At 52.5% G+C, this 21,769-nt stretch overlaps 6 protein-coding genes across 6 annotated transcripts; 5 read left to right on the top strand and 1 right to left on the bottom strand.

The window, feature by feature from the left end:
- Nucleotides 1-2,986: 2,986 nt before the first annotated feature.
- On the top strand, nt 2,987-5,602 carry INS49_012348 (uncharacterized protein; the record flags this gene model as incomplete). Its single annotated transcript, XM_043173052.1, has 2 exons — nt 2,987-3,769; nt 3,824-5,602. 2 exons carry the CDS (start codon nt 2,987-2,989, stop codon nt 5,600-5,602), a joined length of 2,562 nt encoding a protein of 853 aa, XP_043022349.1.
- A 3,269-nt stretch (nt 5,603-8,871) lies between these two features.
- On the top strand, nt 8,872-11,174 carry INS49_012347 (uncharacterized protein; the record flags this gene model as incomplete). Its single annotated transcript, XM_043173051.1, has 3 exons — nt 8,872-8,906; nt 9,373-11,095; nt 11,163-11,174. 3 exons carry the CDS (start codon nt 8,872-8,874, stop codon nt 11,172-11,174), a joined length of 1,770 nt encoding a protein of 589 aa, XP_043022348.1.
- Nucleotides 11,175-12,694: 1,520 nt separating this feature from the next.
- Nucleotides 12,695-13,602, bottom strand: INS49_012346 (uncharacterized protein; the record flags this gene model as incomplete). Its single annotated transcript, XM_043173050.1, has 5 exons — nt 12,695-12,759; nt 12,841-13,104; nt 13,167-13,296; nt 13,411-13,423; nt 13,586-13,602. 5 exons carry the CDS (start codon nt 13,600-13,602, stop codon nt 12,695-12,697), a joined length of 489 nt encoding a protein of 162 aa, XP_043022347.1.
- A 588-nt stretch (nt 13,603-14,190) lies between these two features.
- On the top strand, nt 14,191-14,759 carry INS49_012345 (uncharacterized protein; the record flags this gene model as incomplete). Its single annotated transcript, XM_043173049.1, has 4 exons — nt 14,191-14,247; nt 14,305-14,418; nt 14,482-14,535; nt 14,601-14,759. The coding sequence occupies 4 exons, from the start codon at nt 14,191-14,193 to the stop codon at nt 14,757-14,759; spliced, it is 384 nt and encodes a 127-aa protein (XP_043022346.1).
- Nucleotides 14,760-15,620: 861 nt separating this feature from the next.
- On the top strand, nt 15,621-18,763 carry INS49_012344 (uncharacterized protein; the record flags this gene model as incomplete). The annotated part of the gene is made up of 3 exons (XM_043173048.1): nt 15,621-15,822; nt 15,921-17,781; nt 17,854-18,763. 3 exons carry the CDS (start codon nt 15,621-15,623, stop codon nt 18,761-18,763), a joined length of 2,973 nt encoding a protein of 990 aa, XP_043022345.1.
- Nucleotides 18,764-19,159: 396 nt separating this feature from the next.
- INS49_012343 (uncharacterized protein) lies at nt 19,160-19,563 on the top strand (the record flags this gene model as incomplete). Its single annotated transcript, XM_043173047.1, has 2 exons — nt 19,160-19,452; nt 19,560-19,563. The coding sequence occupies 2 exons, from the start codon at nt 19,160-19,162 to the stop codon at nt 19,561-19,563; spliced, it is 297 nt and encodes a 98-aa protein (XP_043022344.1).
- Between the last annotated feature and the right edge of the window lie 2,206 nt (nt 19,564-21,769).

Below are 21,769 nucleotides of genomic sequence, written 5' to 3'. Positions count from 1 at the left end.
CTGGAGATTATGTCCATTAGTCGATCGAGGACATCGGCTTATAGTCATCGCGTCATTACGACCGTTCAATTGAGGCACTGCCGTAGAGGCATGCTTGCGAGGTGCAGCATTGCTGACTTCACGTACCTTGAGCATGCGCTGGTGAGAGATGGAAAAGAGGTGGTGACGAGAGACAGGCAGAGATGGAGAGGACACTCGAGAGGTGGTCCCAGGAAGAGTTTGAGACGCAATGCCGAGGCATCGATGGCGTAAGGAGGTCTTGACGTGAGCACGACTGGTGCACAAGGACGCGGTGCTTTAAGGATCCCGTGACACGGAAGGCGAGCTTGGGGTGTGAAGGTGGTTGAAAAATAAGGACCAGATTCGAGGATGAGGTCTTGGTATGGCTGGGAGCCTCGTGGCTGTGAGAAAGGGACTCGCTCACAGCCACGAGGCTCCTACGAAGTTTGAGTGGTTGTCAAAGCGGTGGAAAGCTCAGGCAGTACAAGTCAAGTCCCAAATGAAATTCGAGTAGACTCGAAGGAGATCTTTGAACCTCGTAGCTAGCTGCTGGAAGCTAGGTACCTGGGGTTGCCTCACTCGTTCCATGTACCGCTTTTTAAGTTTTCGTGATTTTCTTTTCCAAGCTAGGCACCTGGGCCTGTCGCTAACTGGTCAATAAACCAGATACCTGGCATTTGGGTGACGGCCACAGCACTTTCTATGTAAGTGCCCTTTCGAATTGCGGTTTTTGAGGGCACCCAGAACTTTGAAAGCTGAGATGAAAGCCTCTTAGAGCATATCAGCTCACCATAATGAGGACAGACCCACCTACAGAGCGAATTTGCTTCTCAACCTGTCTCCCCCAGCTTTTCGCAACTGCGGCAACCCCAGATTATGACCAGAAACGAAATTAATCACCACAGCCTTGAATGGGGTGAAGAGATTCGAGTCTTGGGACTTTATTTGGTCAGGATGAGATCGCCTGGTATCAATGCCTGTGTGTTGCTTAATTCCCTATACTCATCCGTGTGGACAAGTGTCAGCTGCATTGGTGTCCCTTGACAACATGAACTTGTATGCTATCACGTACCTAGCCTCTCCGGTTCTGAGCACATGCCCCCTTATCATTCGTCTGCACGTAAGCGGAAAGATGACAGCCAGGCGCATCGGCGCAGTAGAAGTGGAAGTTTCTATGGTGTTTCGAGATAGTTCCAGTCTTGTGCTGGTTATGGTCTCGATAGATTCAATGACCTTGCAGCGGCAGGATTCGGCTATGATTTTAATCAAATTGTCATCCCCGTAATACTGACCGGCCATGCTGAAGGTGGAAGTCTGGGCAGGGGTAAGTGATGATGATGACGATAGTGCGGGCAAACGTTGTCTTCATATTTATCCAGCACAGGCACCTTGAAGACCCAGGTGAAATCGAACCAGGCCGTGGTGGAACTTAATCGGTTCTTGAGGGGTTCGGATATGTTAGATTAATTAAATTGCAATTGGAGTAAATAGTTCAGAAAAGTGAGGGGAAGGATAAACTGTGTACATGGACTCCAGAAGCAAGCGGTCTTAGACTCGAATGACTGGAAGAGAACTCGTAACGCGACACGCCCGTTCTTGGAGGTTCATGATCGAGGTGCTTAAGTATATGATCAATAACACAATTGCCTTCTAATGGATCAATGATGTCCAGCGCATCATTGTGAGTCTCAAATGCTCTATGACTACTTCCCAGAAAACAGAACGCTTCAGCTGATCGAGAGGCGATGGACATCAGACACGCTACTTTTCTTTTAGTTTTAATTTCTTGAATACATCAGAAAATGCCGAGTACAGCGGTTTCAGACAATCTAGAACTATTGGCGAATTTGCAATGGATCTCGAGAGAGTGGAAGAGGAAGTGAAGCATATGAAGAGTCTCATAACATAAAATATGCAAGCTGATAAGTTAGAGATACGCAATTGTTTTAATAGAACAGAACGTCGAGGAAGCGCCGGTAAGGCATAATCAAGAGAGAAGCCTGTCGAACAGTCAGTGTCACTGGTCGGTCTCTGGCTGCAAGATGTCCCTCCATTGAGGTCTCGTCGGAATGAAGCACGTGCACTTGCCAGACGATGAATCTATTGAGTTCTGGCCGTCGGAATTTGGCCGTCGCACAGAGGAAATTAAACTCATTGGCTGACATCGACATTACAAGGGATGGCATAGACAGTTTGGATCTAGCTCAGCCCCATTCGGAGTAATGGAATGCTTTTGTACGTATAGGTATACGTGTCCCGCGTAATTTTGTGACTCTGGACGAGACCCACACAGGGGTCAGCCGGTATTATAGTCTACAATTCACCACACAGACACTGCTACGAATCAACTGCGTGTAATGTAATTTTCGTAGCGGCCATCCCGTATTCCGAACCCATGGATTGACACGCCAAGTATCTAGGCAGACCCATAACATATCCACTCTCGCTTGGTCGGTAACATGTGGAACAGCATAAAATTATTAGCCCATGTCTCTTTGTGTTTCTGCCTCACACTTCGCCAAGTCGCCAAATAAGCACACCGCGGCCGCTTTTGGGTGTGGCAGTGTCAGGTAATGGAACTTGGAAAGGGGGAAAGATTTTCATAACCAAGGCAACGAAATCCTTTGGAACTCTTGGAAGCCACACTCCCGTTAGCCTTAGTTGATGACCGCATTAATTATGGCTGCTACATGAACCAAGGCCAACATTTGCGGGTGTCCATGTGTATCTCTCCCCTTTTGCCTGCGGGTCAGACATTAATATGAACAGCTAGACTTGTGCGGATCAATAAGGACCACAGGAGCCAGACTCCGGCTGCGCCCTATGCCTCGCGTCAATCTCGAATTGGATGCGGAACACTCGCTGCTTTTCTAACCGTCAGACATGGACGCTCACTCCCACAAAACGACATGACAGTACTACACGTGCACCTTACAAAGACCAAGCTCCGCGAACAATTCCAACCCGGCGGATATGGGAGACGACCATGTGGAACGACATCAAGATCATTAAGGGCGACCATGTTACCAGATCGGCTGGCGCAGCACTGCTGTGCAGCATCTTGACTCAACACCTTTCCGACCGCCGACCCAAGCTCCAGTCCTTGTCCGAGACGCTGTGCTGGATTATACTACCTATAGTGTTCAAGGTTGCGGCTGCGAATAAAGGCGGAAATTACAGACGGGAGAAGGCCGATGTCATAGGCTGGAACGCCTCGAAGAGACTACCTGCATCTACCCTGTCGTTATGGGTAGTTGCTCTATGCTTCTTCGCATACTGGTTCTTCGCTGCTGAAAATTCCCTGGTCGCATTCCTTCCGGCACTGACGCCACTACTGCTTGTCTGTCAGAATCACCTTATTTGGCACGATGCAGATGTTCCTGGCGCATCACCACCCAGTTCCCAAGGCTTCTTTTACACATTCAACACTGTCTGGGGCGGCGTCTTGGTGGCTTTGTTCTCCATTCTGACCCTCAAATCGGACTGGAACATCCGAACAGTAGATGCTCTGTCGCTTGTCCCGCTTGTTGCTTTGCTGGTGGCCTATATCGCCCTCGACCCTAGGCCAAGAATATCCAAGAGGTATCATCGATTTCTTCCACCTTTCGATCTCGAGGATGCACTACTCCCTTTATCGCTACGAGTTACACTCGTGCTGGTAGTTGCACTAGGCCTGGAAACTCTGGCTTTCGGCTACCCAGCTTGCTCCGCACATACCCCCGCGTTAGCTTTGACCAAGGCTTTGTCTTGGTACTTCACATTCCAAACAGTACGTATTTCACCAGAAACTTGTTTATAGTTCTAAGACTTACCAGCTATCTAGGCTAGGAAATCTTCTTGGCGCACTGCCGCAGCCATAATAACATATAGCATTGTGTCTGCTCGTGATCCCTTCACAATACCCACAGATTTACGCGCATTCTCTTACGTTGTGGCATCCTTCTTGTCACTCGGCCAGATTATTCAATTGCTTCCAAGGCAAGCGAAATCGAAATCAGCATTATGGGCTTTCTGCCTTGTGTCTCTCGTACCATACCTCATCAATGTGTATACCATACAAATCGAGCAGCCGCCATCACTATTGACGCATCCCCAAGCTCATCCCATCCATCAATTGATACGCAACGCCAAAGAAGACTTTGAAAATTTGATCGACAGTCAGTCGAATACCTACGCGGCTGCTCACAAGGAGTATCGACGCCGATATGGCCTGGAGCCGCCACCCGGTTTCGAGGCTTGGTTCTACTTTGCGACTTCTCATCAGTCACCCATCATTGACGATTTCGATTTAATACACGAAAGCATCGCCCCATTCTTGGATATGAGTGGTCGAGAATTTCTCGAAAGAATGAGACTCGTGCAGAACATCCCAGGCAGCGACTTATGGCTTTGCACCTTTTCTGGTCGCGAGGCCAAGACTGTCTGCACCCACCCCTATCGCGCTTATGATAGACACATTGGATACTCATTCGACAAACTGATGGCAGGGCTTCCTGGGCGTCTTCCCGATGTCAAATTCCTGGTCAATCACATCGATGAACCGAGGGTTCTGATACCTCAACGGAAAGACGCACATATTAGCGGAACCTGCATCATGGACAACATGTCAAGACGGCCTGTCTGGGACACTTTGACCAAGTTTTGCTCCACTCGGGATCTGAACACAACGACCAGCGATACCAGGCACATGAGAGAGGACTATGGCCTTCCATTTATCACAGATCCGTCTTCCGCCACGGATCTGTGTCAACATCCAGAGTACAGCACCACGCACGGCCTCCTCATGAGCCCCGCGTCGTTTCCCCTGCTGGAAGGCTTAGTACCGGTGCTCTCGACAGGCTCGCTATCGACCATGGGCGACATCCTGTATCCCAGCCCAGCTTACCTAGAGGACGAATTCCAATACGCCGACGCGAACGACGTCGACTGGGATAGCAAGCGGAACAACCTTTACTGGGCTGGCTCTAACACGGGCGGGTTTGCCTCTGACGGCGAGTGGCGACAATTCCACCGCCAAAGATTTGTCGAGCTGGCGCAGAACCTGAACAGGCGCCAGCACGACTACCTCCGGGAGACGGGTGGCGTCCTCAGCCGGGTGAAATCGTCCTTTCTCAACTCCAGACTATTCGACGTGGCGTTCACCAGGATATTCCAATGCGAGGGGCGATCCTGCAGGGACCAACGGGCTTACTTCAACTTAAAACCATGGGAGGACAAGGATCGCGCCCTCAGGTCCCGTCTTGTCTTCGACATGGACGGGAACGGAATCAGCGGGCGCTACTACAACTTCCTCGCCTCGCGATCAGCGCCGCTTAAACAGACTCTCCTTCGCGAGTGGCACGACGAGCGCCTCGTGCCGTGGCTTCATTATGTGCCGATCAGCCAGAGCATGGAGGAGTTACCTGAGGTAGTTTCGCATCTCACTTCCACCGAGGCGGGGCGGCAAGCGGCCAGGCATATTGCTGAAGAGGGTCGCGAGTGGTTCAGCAAGGCGTTTAGAGAGATCGACCGGAGCATATATGTTTATCGTTTGCTGCTGGAGCTGGCAAGGTTGGAGGACCCAGCGCGACCGCGCATGGCTCGAGACGTTGGAGGGTGGTGATGTGGGTGTGCATGTGCTACCATATAAAACTTATTTGGTGTTCAAGGGACACATTGGCTGCAAGCTTGCTGAGACACAGACAGCTCAAGGATAATATCGGCTTTTCTCACGTGCTGCTGACAGATATGGAAGAAGGATCTCTTCAGATGACAGACCAGATAACTGCGTAGAACTGTTTCTGGTGAACGCAGCTATTTCCTCTGAAATCTTTTTCGGATCAGCTGCTCAAACACTCAGAATCATTGTGAATAGAGGGACGAGGCGAGACTGAAAACCACATTGGCATTTATTATATACGGTTTTGTCGTGAACTAGAAAATAGGCCCGAAAGATCAGAACTAAAGAAGCTCAAATCACTATCAAAATGATTGCTGTAGTATCCAACTGCTGAAAGCCAAGTCAGTATGAAGGGCACGTGGCAGTCGGGATGCGACTCGAGGCGGGTTGGGGAGGGGACAAGCGGGGAGTCAGGGTTGGTGATGGGCAAATGTGACAAGGCGCCAACGGTGCAAACGAGATCAACAGGCGTGGTTCGAGATCGCGGTGGGCAACGTGGATGAAGAGACATGGTGGCTTTCCACGGAAAAAGAATTGAGGCTGGCTCCCAACTCACCTGAAGATTGCTGTTCCTCCTTTCCACAACTTGTTCCTCGAGTCGCCTCAGGAATTATGGTAGGAAAGACTGGGTCTGGCAAATCTGCAATTGTTGGTATTCGAAGTGGGCATGATGGATAGGTTCTGAGTGCAGAAGGGGCAGAGGGCACCCTTTTTAAAGACGTACGTAGGGCACGCGACCCCCCATTAACTGACCTCCCATTGACTGACCCCCATTAACTGACCCCCCATTCGCTGCCATAGGAATCGACGCATCCCAAGAAAAATGGGACGGAATACTACCAGAACTCCTGCAGGGCAGTTCAAATTTGGTTTATGCCATAGACGTCATTGACACAGACGCCATTGCTGATAGCCCAGTCGTTGGGTGTACTCCATTCGCCGGATACACCCCAATCGCAGAAACCGACCTGGGGGTTTGCCTTCCAATCACAAGTCTGGCTGAAGCTCAAGCCCTCTGGACGGAGATGACAAACAGGCGCAGACAATGACGAGGCCACGAGGGTCAGAATGACCAGGCTGAATTGAAATGACCGCATGATTCGAGAAAGTTTGTATAGTCGAAAGCTCGTGTGGTTGAGAGAGCCGGAGGGATACACTGTTGTGGACTGAGGCGGATGTGTTTGAGCGAGAAGATAGATGTTCGGAGGAATTTTTGGTCTCGAGGATGAGAAAGGATTAGAAAGTCAGACAGAGTGGTCGAACTCGAGGGTCTGGTAATTATCTGTAGGCGAAGGCTATTTCTCCCAATTTCGGGCAATTGTGAAAGAGCTAGATAATTAGCATTTTCATCTGACCTGACAATAATTCCTAGCTATGTAAAAAAATTGGCGATTAGGCTGCCATTTTCAAGCTGTGCTATTTAATTGAGGCATTTCATCCTTGGTCGACCTTAGCTTCGCTCTTACCGTCAGGGTGCAAGACTACCTAGGTGCTCTCAAACAGCATTAGAACATCACGTCGGAGCTGTATCAGCAGTTCTTGGTAGACCGACCATCTGTAATGCAATTATTATGCTAGGCCTTTGTTCGCATGGCCAACCCGGTTGAGTCAGATGCTTTGAGCAGAAGGTGAGATGTTGAAAAACATGACCGCCTGTATATCTTTGCACTTTGCGTAACCAAAGAGGCTCAATGCGAAGATTGGAGGCCCGCACATTACAACACCTGTGTATGTAATTATGAAGTTATGTTTAACGGGAATGATAACCAAAACTGGCCGAGGTGACAGGTCAGTGGCTGTGCTACTCATGAAGCCCACGGTCGCAACGATCAAGCACACTCAACCTAACCCACGAGGCCACAGACAAGGACATATCTCTACGTATCTAGAAGAGTGGTAACACGGGTGTCTAACTTACCTTGGCCACATACATGAGTCCAAAGTCTCAACGTCGCTGATAGAACCTCCACATGATCTCATCTAGGAATGCTACGTCATGAAAATGATCAAAAATTGAACTTTGTGTTGAATACTCTTTGAACAGCCATTTGACTGTTCCTTAAATGGAACCTCGTACTGGACAGAGGCTGGATAGCAGACACACTGCGTCTTCCCGTTAGGAGATATCAACGGATTATCCCACACGGTTCCAGAGTTTATCCCATAGAAGAATGTCCCACAGGATGATGTCCCACAGGATGATGTCCCACAGGGGGATGTCCCGCAGGAGGTTATCCCACATGTTAACTAGATATCTTATTGAAGGTGATGCTACAGGAGGTTATTCTAACAGAGACTGTCCGACTGGAGATTATTCCCGCAGGAGGTTGTCCACTCGGGGCTGTCTCACCGAAGGTCAAGTTACACGCAAGCATTTGGCACCCTTACGAGCTAAAGCCTTCCGCGGAGAGACGAACTTTAACCCGAAACCGTGTCAGTGTGTGCAGCATCGGATGCAAAGCAAGGTGCCGTCGCCATGCACGGCAATGTCATGCGTGCATCAGACCACGGTAGGAACATGATGGCCAATGTGGCATGGCAGACAACTCAACCCGCACTGCCGCCAGGACCAGCTCGACTCAGCATCCGGTTTCTGCTGCGTTGTGCCGGTGATTGACTCCAAGGCTCAACGTGAGGCCGGCAATTGCTCGGCATGATAAACCACGAGCAGTCTCTTGGACGGCGATGACCGCATGACAGCTACATAAGCGATTCTACGTGTAGTTGTTTCCATCATCTACACGTGTACAAGTCGGCGAGCGGGTGGATCCCTGAACAGGATGAACGGGGGAGAGGACGTTCTGGTCCGGGGGCAGCTCATTTCCCTTCAGCGGCGCTAGAGGCTGGTGCCACCCCCCTGCAGGTCGCAACCTGGCCAACGGCTGGCCCCAGTGCCGATGCAGATATCAGAAAATTTGTCAACAAGGTTTGGATCTGCAGGTGGCAGGCTGGGTCACTGGGATCTACCGAATTTCCGACGACAAGGGCCAGCTGCCAGAAGGGGCGAGCCGCGAGAGAGAGGGAGAGAGAGAGAGAGAGAGAGAGAGAGAGAGAGAGCAGTCTCGATCTGGCCTCGGTTGATCTGCTGCAATCTGGTCTCGAATATCGAGAAGCAGATTATTTCCTGTCGCATTGGATTTGGGACAAGTCCCTCTCTTCTTATCCCCTCCTACTGCACGCATCATCCATATTGCTCGCACAACTTGGGAACCATGTCGTCGAGATATTCACTCCGCCAAACGCCTCGGTAAGTCCCGAATCCTGCGTCTTGTCGTGTCTTGTCGTTTCTTGTACCCGTCTTGCCCTGTATATTGTTGTTATGCTGTTGTTTTCTGTCCCTCCTGGTGCCAATCAGACAGCGCTGCATTCCCAACCCTTGCCTGGGGCCCAAGTTGAGGCGCAGCCAGCAAGAGGAATGCCAGAACAGGCAACGGATAGCTGTACTGTGTAAGCTGTCTGTTGCCTGCAAGCATACCAGATTGCTCTGTGCTCTGCCCTGCTCTACCCAACCCAACATTCTGCATTCTCGCATTATGGACCGCCCGAATTGCTGTCACCAGCCAAGCATGCTTGGACAGGGCGCATGTTGAACCGCCTCTGACGGCTCCATGCTAAGCCCGCCCAGTCTGGCTACTACAGGGCACAGGCATCGCGCGCATTTCGGCGGCGCTCATAGCGGTGACTTGATGCTGACCCCAATGCTCTACTCATAGAAAGAAGGAGCCTTTCGATGGCATGGTCGAGACGCCTGGCCGTCGCGTGTCTGGCAAACGCAAGACGCCCCTGACCCTCGACGCATCCGATGCCGATGGCGACTCAAGCTCTGCCGCTGAGACCACCACCTCGCTGCGCACGCGATCGCTGCGCAAGCGCGGCGTCCCCAAGTTCACAGAGCACATAGACGACGACGATACGCTGCCAACATCGAGCGTCCTGTTAGACACGAACAACCTACCTCAGCCGGCCGCAAACGGCAAACATGACTTTGAGGAAGACGTGAAGCCCAGGTCGGTGACCAGTGGTCACGCCAACGGCGCCAACGGCCACAAGAACGGCGCCAATGGCAAGGTGGCCGAGGACAAGGTCGTGGACGGCTGGAAGCCCGGCATGGATCCCAAGATCGACTACTCGGGCAACTTCGAGTTCGGCGGCTCTCTGGGCGTGTCGGCCATGATGATCGGGTTCCCTCTGCTCATGTGGTACATGTGGATCGGCGCGACCTACTACGATGGGAAGTTCCCTACGCGCGCCGAGGGCCAGAGCTGGGCCGACTTCTTCTCACACCTCGGCCACCTCGTCTACACGGGCGCGTTCCCTCACCTCAGGGCGTGGGCCGCCTACTGGATCTTTGGCGTCTTCGAGGTCGTTCTCTACCTCTATGCGCCCGGAGTCTATGCGTACGGCAAGCCCCTGCCCCACGAGGGTGGCAAGCAGCTCAAGTACTACTGCTCCGGCTTCTTCTCGCTCTACGCCACCCTGGCCGTCGCCGCTGTCTTGCACCTCACTGGTGTCTACAGGATCTCGGCCATCATCGACGACTTTGGCCCGCTGCTGTCCGTCTCGATTCTCTCAGGGTACATCGTCGCGATCCTCGCCTATTTCTCTGCCATCTACCGGGGCGCCCAGCATCGCATGACGGGTTATCCCATCTACGACTTCTTCATGGGTGCTGAGCTTAACCCGCGCATGTTTGGCATTCTCGACTTCAAGATGTTCTTCGAGGTCCGCCTGCCCTGGTACATCCTGCTGCTGCTCAGCGTCAGTAACGCTGTGCGGCAGTACGAGCAGTACGGCTACGTGTCGGGCGAGGTCATGTTCCTTGTGATGGCGCACTGGCTCTACGCCAACGCATGCGGCAAGGGCGAGGAGCTCATCGTCACGACCTGGGACATGTACTACGAGAAGTGGGGCTTCATGCTCATCTTCTGGAACATGTCGGGCGTCCCGCTCTCCTACTGCCACTGCATCATCTACCTCGCCAACCACTCCCCCGACGAGTACCGCTGGAACCGCGCCTTCCTGGTCGGCCTGTACGTCTCGTACCTGTTCGTCTACTGGGTCTGGGACAGCTGCAACGGCCAGAAGAACAGCTTCCGCTCCATGGAGCGCGGCACCTACACCAAGCGCAACACCTTTCCCCAGGTCCCGTGGCAGTCCATCAAGAACCCGCGCAAGATCCCCACCGCCACGGGGGACTGCCTCTTCGTCGACGGCTGGTACGGCAAGGCGCGCAAGCTGCACTACACCTGCGACGCCTTCTTTGCCATCTGCTGGGGCCTGATCACGGGCTTCAGCAGCCCCTTCCCCTGGTTCTACCCCGTCTTCTTCTGCTGTATGATCGCACACCGCGCTGCGAGGGACATCGAGCGGTGCAGGGAGAAGTATGGCGACGCGTGGAAGGAGTATGAGAGACAGGTGCCCTACCTGTTCATCCCTGTGAGTCTTACAGCCGCCCTGTCCATGGAATTTGGGTGGCCTGCTTGCTAACATTGCTATGCTACAGTACGTCATCTAGACGCCCTCAGTCTATACGGCCTAAGGGTGGCAAAGCATCCCGTTGTGATTCGTTCGTTGCATGTGTTCGCTTCGATCTGTACATAGTTTTAATACCAGTACTTGCCTTTAATTATTGCATATCCAGAGAGCTTCGGGTCGCGAAAACGGATGGGGCGACGAGACAAAAGCAGGTGGACTACGATTCTGTTCAGGTGGGTTTCATGGGGACGATGCAGGGACAAAGCAGCATATATCCTGGTAGCCTTTTCTTGATTTCAACAGCATGGTAATGGGAGAAGAGAGAAAACGGCATTGCAGTTGCGATCACATTTTGGTGATGTCCTGATCCTTACGTACATACATAATGGACAAGTTACATATGCCTGCGCTCTATGCAATCTCCATGTGAACGGCGTGAAAATTGACGGGATGTTCTGCCTCAGGATCCCTGGAATAGTCTCACTCATTTCAACTTGCCCAACAGCCGCTGCGCTATACCTTCACCAGGCTTTCTTTCAACAAGCTCGCATCCGACCAGCGCAATTCGAAACTCCGAACACTGGGCCCTATCCTAGGCAGCGTGAGAGAAAATCCCAAGTCGCTCTCGAGCACCTCCACATGCGCCAGGCGCACCGATCCGCTGCTCGGGAGGAATCACCGAGGATGTATATCGCGGGTATCGAGTGGGGTCTCCCTGGTTCCGGCTGCAGTGGACAGACAACGCAAGACCGGTCAGCTGCGAGCGATCGAGTCAGAAACGGGAGCAGGCGCTGGCCGAGATCTCCAGGGGAGCTGGCATCATTTACAGAACAGGCAGGCCGGCGCATAGAAGGAGACAGCTCAATGACCGACATGACGTGAGAAAGATGGTTGGGTGTACTGTGTGGGAATGTGGCACTTTCTCGGTTGAGTCTCACCTCGCAATTCAAACCGAGGAGCCGTAGGTGTTGATGCATGGCGAGGGTTCAATACGCTTGGTCAGAGGTAGAAGACGTGTCCATGATCAGCGAGCATTTCGAGTCGAGTATGGCCAAGAAACAGTTAGATGTATGGACCATGTCGCTCAAGCCTATCGCATTGTATCAACAGACGACGTGTCACCAGGAAGAGAAGACGATGCTGTAAAGATACAATACAAAACAAGTGACGGAGTGATGCAGCCATATGAAACCATGTCGCAGGAAACCAAAGCAGCACTACTCCCATCCTAGACTACATTCTTCTGCTCCTCCTCCATCTATGACGAGAACCCAATGCTCCGGAGTCATAGCCTAATGTGACAATGAGTACATGTGTATGTTGATTGGATGATGTCCCTATCATCCATCATTTTCGTTCCATTCGTTCCAGTCCTACCAGTCGTGACCTGACCACATGCAAATGCTCAAGAAAAGTTGAACCTTTCTGTGATTGCAAGCTGGGCCCTTCTTGTCGAGTACGACCGCGATTTCGTTCGTTGAAGCTTTGAGGAAGGCCTTGCGAATCGTCTTGCCAACGCATCCCAAAGTTGGCTCGCGGCCGAGGTTGTCAGCTATGCGCTTAGCAGGAGACGTTAATGGCAGCCTTGGAGTTCATAAGAAGGGCAACAATCAGGCCGTAAAGACCTGCGGGCTGCTGTCAGCATACTGTGAAGAGAAGAGGCAGCTGTCGACAGGTAGGGAGGATTGTTGCTAAAAATAACTCACCCAAGACTTCGGCGAAAATGAGAATCAGAATCATGCCGACGAATAGCCTGGGCTGCTGGGCAGTACCGCGCACACCAGCGTCACCGACAATACCAATAGCGAAACCAGCAGCCATACCAGCCAGACCGACGGCGAGACCGGCACCGAGCTGGATGAAGCCGGTGAACAGGGCGTAGTCAGCCTGCTTGAGGCCGTCGGAGATCAGGACAGAGACGACCAGGCCGTAGATACCAATGATACCAGCCATAATGACGGGAACAATGTCTAAATGTGGGTGAGCGTGCTGAAACGTGGACTCGAGTCCGGTCGAGGTGGTGGTGACGTACTCTTCACGATGAGGTCAGGTCGCAGGACACCCATTGCCGAGATACCAACACCAGACTTGGCGGTTCCGTATGATGCGCCGAGGCATGTGAAGACGATGGCAGATGTGCAGCCCATGGCGCCAAAGAAGGGCTAGAGATGGGTTAGCATCGTGTATCGACGGTGTTGTTCTCGATGATGGGATCGGCTTCGGTAGAGCTCGGCAGGATGACGACGGTGAATACACGTGGTCGAGAGGGTACTAACCGCGTAGACGGGGCTGAGAACACCATAATTAGCTTCGGACACGATTGAGAATGGGGATTAAGATGGGATGGTGGTTGCCACGGATGTGGGCATCCAGACTCGGAGCTTCAGATCGAGAGATGATGGCTGGGGAGCTCAAGGGGGGCCTCCAAGAGCAAGCAACGAGCAGGCTTACCAAAGATCTGTAGACATGTTGGCGGTTGTGTGGAGGGCGAAATAAAATTCAAGAGGAGGGTATGCAGGCGATTTGATGTTTGGACTGGAGTTGTGGCGATGGCAGCTCAAGGTCGTCGAAGTGGAGGCGGTAGCGTTGGAATGTGAAGCTTTGGGTAGTTGAACGAGCAGACGATGGTGACGGGTTCGACTTGCGTTGAGAGGTTGGCAAGGTGGTTCCAGGGCTCCCTTTGATTGGGCGAAGGTTTTGCTCTCTGTGCAGCAGGCGGATCCAGCACAGCACAGCAGACCTCAGCCCAGAGACCAGTTGACCACTGCAGGTAAGCAGCTCGCTCCGCAGCCAGAGACGCGGGCAGGCGAGCACGGGCCAGGCAACTTACCTAAGCAACTCGCGCCGCCACCGCATCAATAAGTTGTCCTATCAGCTAGCTTATCGGCCGGCCCACCTTTTCTCTGGAGCCGTGGCCCGGAGCTTAAACCTTTTTTTTTTCTTTGGCCAGGCGAGCACCAGGTACCAAAGCAATCACCACACCACCGTCACCTCTTCTCACCACCACAGGGCGATCTACGGAAAGGAACCCTGCCAAAACTCGAAACCCCCCCAAAATGTCCAACCAGAACGAGTCCGCCGCCTGGCCCATCGCCGACGCCGCCTTGACCCAGGTACGACCCGCATCCCAGACCCATTTGCCTACTCGGCAGAAGCTAACGGAAATACAGGAAATCCTGGATCTGCTGCAGTCGAGCGCTCACTACAGACAGCTCAAGAAGGGAGCCAACGAGGCGACCAAGGCTCTGAACCGTGGAACGGCTGAGATTGTTGTCCTCGCCGCTGTAAGTCCCAACTTGAAGATGAGCTCTGCCAGTCAAGACAAGAGGCTAATACTGCTCGCTTAGGACACCACTCCTCTCGCTATCCTCCTGCATATCCCTCTCCTGGCTGAGGACAAGGTACTTTTCTCTCCTCTCACTGTTGACGTCTTGCCGCCGCCAGAAACTAAGTCTTGTTCACGCAGAACACCCCCTACGTCTACGTCCCCAGCAAGGTCGCTCTGGGCCGCGCATGCGGTGTCTCCAGGGCCGTCATATCAGCCGCCATCACCTCGAACGAGTCTTCCGACCTCATGGGCCAGATCCGCGCGCTGAAGGACAAGGTCGAGAGACTGGCTATCTAAGGAACATATGGGCTACAACACGGACCCTCGTGCAGGATGGCGATACGAGAAGTGCGCACCAGCAAGAGGCCAAATACAACTCCAGTTGGATCGGAAATGTCTCTTTTCGACAACATTTGCAATGGTAGCAGAGATGTGATCAAGCATTTGGTTCTAGAAAGGCACTGAGATTTCCACGATAATTGAGTTTGGACACCATGCCATCAAATGAATTCGCTGGCTCTGTGACACTTGTTCTGGCGGAGTGACTGTCTTCTGAGACTTGGGAGTCGAACCTGCGGGACCCAGCTATCCAAGTAAAAACGCTTTTTGGTTGAGAGCTGAGTTGCTATAGCGATCCGTATATGCAATGCAAGAGGTACTTTAAATTGTACACTTAGAACAGAGAGGGACTCAAAAGTTCCGAATTCTAACAAAAGCAGCAGCACCGTTAAACTTTTATACGGACCGTGTGCAGCGCATAGTACATATAGTTTTAACGACCCCAAAAATCCATTAACGGTACCTGGTCTAGATCATCCAAAGAGTTTAGCTCGAGATTGCGAGATGCTAATCTCAGACATACGTCATGCTACAGCTGCATGTGTGCAGCGAATTGTGGTTGAGTGATGCTCCAGCTGCTTGTCCCGCGTGGCGTACACAGCAAGTGCCCCGCCAACGCGACCTCGACATCATCGAATCGGCCGAGTCTGAGACCGGTCTTTGACCTGTGACCATGGCCCTCCCGCACCCCAATTATACACCATGACGATGCTCCTCCGTTTATAGCTATGATCCCGCCAAGCCCGCCCAGGAACATCAGTGGACTCCATCTCACCCGTCTTTTGCGTCCCTGAAACTTCTTTGCGACGACGTCGAAAGATGCCATCCCTCGCGCGCAAGGTCATCATTGCTGCTGCAGTGGATGGCCTCCTCATCCAACCTCTTGCGACCAAGAAAGAGCACAAACCCTCGCCTCCTGTCAGGCTGCGTTATGGGGATGCTGCCATATCATTCGTCTCCCGGGACGGGCTTCCGGACCTCTCCAAGCCCAACTCCTCGTTCGAGGCATTCGGAGTCGTCGGTGAGTCTGCGCAGCAAAGCTTGAATCGCATCCCGCAAGCCGTTGCTCTTCTTGCCCCTTTTCTAAAGCGGATGCTAATATCAATATCCTACAAACAGGTCTCATCACAGTCTCCCGCTTCAGCTATCTCGTCTCGATCACCCGCCGCAAACAGGTCGCTGTGATCCGCGGCCATCCAGTCTACGTCATTACCGAGGTCGCCCTCACCCCGTGCTCTTCCTACAACGATGCCAGCGAAGCGGTTGCGAAGACCGCCGTACAGCCACAAAGCAAAGAGGCCGGAGAGTCGGCCGGAGATGATACCGACACCGAGGCTGGAGACGACACCGATACAGACACGGCTTCGATTAAGAGCGACGAGGTACCTACCGACGACGAACAGCCCGATGCAGCAGATGGGTCCAAGCCCTCTGCTACCAGTGTTGCCAAGGATGTCATGAACCGGCGTGGCAGCTACGGCCGTTTTGCGCAACGCTGGTTCAGTAGCAGCGGGTGGACGCTGGAGCAGAAGCGGAGCATGGGTCTCAGCCAGTCCGAGGAGAACGTCAATAACGCCGTGGACAAGGCTGCGGATGGCAACGTACCAGGAGACTCCAAGACTCCTGCGGCCACCAAGGAGGATACCGCATCACCTGAGGCGGCCGGCATTCCTGTAGAGGATGCGAAAGAAGAGAAGCTGGCTCCACCGGCTCTGCTCCCCAAGCTACTGCGCACCACTCAGATTCTATTCGGATCTTCCCAGAGCTACTTCTTCTCCTACGAGTACGATATCACTCGGAGTCTATCTAGGCAACGCGAGGCAACTCCCCAGGGCGACACTCCGCTCCACCGAAAAACCGATCCGATGTTTTTCTGGAACCAGAATGTGATACAGCCTTTCATCGATGCAGGAATTGACTCCCTTGCATTACCACTGATGAAGGGTTTCGTGGGCCAGAGGACGTTTACTGTGGACAACCAACCGGAGCAGCTGGACGAATACAAAGGCTCTGTTGAGATGAACGACTTCGCTAGCAACTGGTCAACAACGGGATCAGATTCCGAAGCAGCTCATACGACACCTCCCGGGGGGAAGACCGCGGTCAACCCAAGGTCATCGGAGAGGCAGTTCGATATCACTGTGATATCCAGGCGGTCAGTGAAAAGAGCTGGCTTACGTTACCTTCGGCGTGGAATCGATGAGGAAGGATGGTGCGCCAACTCAGTCGAGACTGAGCAGATTCTTTCACCAGCTATCATCGACCCAAATTCAAAGATATACTCCTTCCTACAAGTCAGAGGTAGCATACCGGTATTCTTCACGCAAAGCCCCTACTCGCTGAAGCCCAGCCCGGTCTTCCAGCACTCAGATGATACCAACTTCCAGGCCTTGAAGAAACATTTCGATCGACTTCGTCAGCAGTACGGGTCTCTTCAAATCGCCAATCTCGTGGAGAAGCATGGCGTCGAAGCTCCGATTGGACAAAAGTATCAGCAAGGAATGGAGCGATATAACGAGGGCAAAGCCAAGGAGGATGCAGTACCGTTTGAGTGGTTTGACTTCCATGATGCATGCAGAGGCATGAGATTTGAGAACGTGGAGAAGCTCATCGATACACTCCAAGACCAACTCGAAGCTCTTGGAAGCACAGTGGAAGAAGGCGGTGAGATCAAAGAACAACAGAAGGGCGTGATAAGGACGAATTGTATGGACTGTCTGGACCGAACAAATGTTTGCCAGAGTTCATTCGCCAAATATATGCTTGACGCCCAAATCAAGGAGCAAGGTTATGACATGACGGCACAGCTAGACCAGGTGAATACCTGGTTCAACACATTGTGGGCAGACAACGGGGATGCCATCTCAAAACAATACGCATCGACCGCGGCGATGAAGGGCGACTACACGCGCACGAAAAAGAGGAACTACCGTGGTGCCCTGGCTGATGCTGGGTTGGGGCTGACACGGTTTTTCAATGGGTAAGTTTCGCATCCCTAGGGGGGAGGGCCCGAAGAAAATGCCTCAAGTCAACGACATACTGACAGATGCAGCATGGTCAACGACTTTTTCTTGCAGGCCACTATCGATTTCCTACTCGGGAATGTCACATCTCTTGTTTTTGACGAGTTTGAGGACAACATGATGACAAAAGACCCGGCGGTCTCCATCCAGAAAATGCGAGACCAGGCCATCGAGCTCTGCCAGAAGCGTGTCGTTGAGGACGCCAAAGAGGAGTTCATCGGGGGCTGGACATTTCTCAGTCCCGCAGTCACAAACAGCATGATGGGCACGCCGTTTCAGGAAGTTGTGCTCCTCCTCACCGACACGGCGATTTACCTGTGCCGCTTCGACTGGAACCTTGATAAAGTTTCATCTTTTGAGCGGGTCGATATGTCACATGTTCAATCTATCAAGACAGGAACATACGTCACATCCACGGTGTCTGCAACCCAGACCGATGAGTCAAAGAACGTCGGCTTGGTCGTAGTGTACAAGCCAGGCTCAAACGACTATCGGCGTGTCAACACACGCTCTCTTTCCAGCATCAAGGACAATGGATCAGACTCTGCTTCGGATGATACCCAAGCCCAAAACGCCAAAAATGTCCCTGGCTCCTCCGCAGTCCAGTCCAGGCTCACAGGCCTACTGGGCCGGAAGACCGGTGCCGCCCCAGCAGAGACTAAGAAAATCGCCCTGAAGGCGCCATACACCAACTCGTCGCTCGCTGACCGCGGTGGCAAAGCCGACGCCTCTCGCATGACGGAGAGTCAGCTTGTTGCGGCCGTTGCCCACGAGATCGAGCGGCTGGCGTTCCTGAACCACCCCGTCTCTGGCACTGCCGAGGCGAAGAGGGAGAGCATCATCGAAGAAGGAGACATTGTGAGCCTGGCGGAGGCGAAGAGGAACGTGGGTATTTTTGAGACACTGGGATATAACCTCAAGAGGCTGGTTTGGGCATAGAGGAATACAAATGGGTACGAGCGTCGATAATGGGTTGTGGTCGAATGTTTGCATCAGGGGAAGGTGCATTGTTGGGCATGATATACAAAGCATTAGTACCAGACAAGATTATATAATATAAGACATTGTTGTTAGAAAGCAGAGCAGTGACTCGACTGACGCTGGGTCTCCAGCCCGAAGCATACGCTTCGAGAAAGTCTTCACTGCCAACGGCCAACGGCCTTGTCGAACGCACGGTTGAAGAGGGCTGTTTTGACTTCTTGGACAGGCGTATGAAACTTTTGTGAGGACAGGACAGAGTCGATAGCCTACGTGGAGGCTGGATCCTATGGCTCGTCTGAGAACCTTTGATCAGTTTTCGGAGAATCTCTACTGCCAAAGTTGTCAAACACAGAGATGTTGGCACAGGAGGCCGAAACAGAGTTCGACCTGATCGGGTCCAAGGGCATCGTTGGTCACAAAACTGCACATAAGCAGGCGCCCTTACAGGCTCCAGGTCAACCCGCATCGACTTTGCAATCGATTCCACCCTTTCAAGGAGAGACGACTGTTCCGGGGGTGGATCCCAGGGAGGCGTCGCCAGCATTTCTGGAAGCCATGGGTGGAACCCAAGGCCAAGAGGGCTTCTTTCTTGGAGCTGATGACTACGGTAGGACGACTGATGCGTGGCTGGACTTGAACCTTGTACTGTGAGTAACCAAGAGAAAGAAGACTATTGTTTCCATGCGGAAGCTGGGCTACAATTTGACCTGTCTGAATTTCCAACCTATCCAACAATCACAATTTCAACCGCCAGTTAAATGGGAACCTTGGCCTCATTTCGGATATCGCAACTGCTATTCACCAGCTTTGTCTTGTTCCTATCCAAACTTGGATAGAACATGTCACAGTCCTCATCGACACTACCACGCCAGCTTTTTCGTTGCCGAGGATTTGAGCTTAGTACAGAATTCTATGTCCTCCTGAGTCTTTGTCAGACTATACTGTGGTGTTGCACTCTGAGACGGCGCTCTATGCCGTTCAGACCGCAGCAGACTCACTGCGGCCGGAGTCTTTCACTCATCTTCTAACTATGCACGACGGTGTTCTGCCAGTACTAAACTGGTCTTAACCTGTACTTCTCATGGATTTAGACTTGTGTGCTGAACTACGGAGTCTAATAAGGGCAAGTGCATGCTGATTATTGGGGGCTGGCTTTTTTGGCCTGTCAGCAGCACGGAAGCTCAAGTTACCTGGATACGAAACGGTTATTATTGTGGCTATCTCCTGTCAAGAATGGCAGCGGCGAGGATATGTCAAGGGTAATCCGGACAGGCTATGCTGACGAGCTATACTATGGAATGGTATGCAAGGCTTACAAGTCGTGGAGAGAAGGCTTCTATCAGACGGGTGTCACCTGGGGCAGCGGTCCATCTTGCCTTAAAAGACTTTGAAGGTACAGGAAGCACTTGGTGTCATTCTGGACGATTACCCTGCTGTGATTGACTGTCTGTCAACTTTGCCGCGCTACATCCAGGTATCCAGGTCAAGTTGAACGGGCTGCACGTAGTCCACAACTTGAATGCTGGCTGCACAAATGTGGAAGCAGCAGCCATCTAAAGGCTGGCGGCCCAGTAAGACCACACGGATGTCTCATTTGTTGATGGCCCTAGTGTACTGTTTATCTCGATGAGGTACAAGAGCACGAACCGGAAAAGCAACTTGTGGGAGCCAATGTGGCTTAAACTGACCACATCGTAGCTGATCGAGTCATCTTGTACACAGGAGCCTGGATTTCTACGCCTGGTTGTTCTCTACCGCCCGATGTTAGCATGATGAGGGCTTACTCAGCTTATTGGGTTGCTCGGTCTGAAGCTCTCCCGGTTGGGCAGATCTGGTATTCTATCCAGTTGGAAGCCGGGACCCGGCACCGGGGTAAGACTAACAAGTGCTGTCTCAAATTCCGGGGAGCTGAAAGTGCAGATCTCACTTGCACATACCACGGTGCAAGGCTGCCTTGTTTGGTGAAGCTGATGGGGGCTGGGATGAGCAATGCCAAGAGCCAACGAGGGGAGAAAACCAAGACTGGCAATCATATGATCTCAGATTTGGGCAGGCGGTCCTGGATTTGTGCCTTTGGCCGTGAATACATAGACCTCTGGGCTTGATCATCTGCCAGGTGAATAAACATGGACTGGGCCATGTGGGCCACAATGGCCCATTCAGAGGCAGAGAGGATGAGCTGAGGCTGTTCTGCGACAATGCAAAATGTCATCTCATCCCACAGGGGTTATCGGCTACCCAACACGCTAATCGATAGGCCCAGGAGGTCAGAGCCGAGGCCAGGATTGCAACACTGATTGCCGGAGCCGCCTCGATCCATGCATGGATGGCTGCTTTCACCGGCATCCCAGTAGGTATTTACCTACTGTGTACCTGGAGCATCCGGGTTGAGCAGAGCCTGGGTGTTATTGCTCCCCGGCCCTCTATGTTTCTGTTGCGACAATAAACACCGTGTGGAACTATCTCTGTCCTCCGTGTCACTGCAGATCGATTAGAATCTGATCTGACATGTCCACCTGCACAGGCACCTGCAGCTACACCACGGCCTCCTCAAGCTAAAAGGGGCCATCTGTCTGTCTCTGCCCCAGTTTGCCAGCCGGCTGTGGGGGGACCCCAAGGTAGTGCTCTGTATTGCCCATCGCCCATCCCTTTGACGTCAGGCTTTTTTTCCGACCTCCAGGTTTGGACTATCCACCCATCGACCTTCTAGCCACGCGACCTAGAGCCACAAGCTTAACTTCGACAAACCTACGACAAGCTGGGATTACGACTCGACTCGACTAAACGGTGAACCAGCTTATCGATTGGCACAAAAGAAATCCCCAATGTGTCTGCAGCTGCAAAACACCTCCTGACCAGTCGACCATGTCGAGTATCCTCAAGCTTCCCCTCTAGGAGATCACCCCTAATACCCTCACTTTCGCTGTGGTCTTCTCGCGACCGTGTCAATCACTTCAAACTTCC

This window comes from Diaporthe citri, assembly GCF_014595645.1.
Source record: "Diaporthe citri strain NFHF-8-4 chromosome Unknown scaffold_6, whole genome shotgun sequence".
Taxonomy (NCBI): Eukaryota; Fungi; Ascomycota; class Sordariomycetes; order Diaporthales; family Diaporthaceae; genus Diaporthe; species Diaporthe citri.
This window is presented reverse-complemented; position numbering and strand designations above follow the sequence as displayed.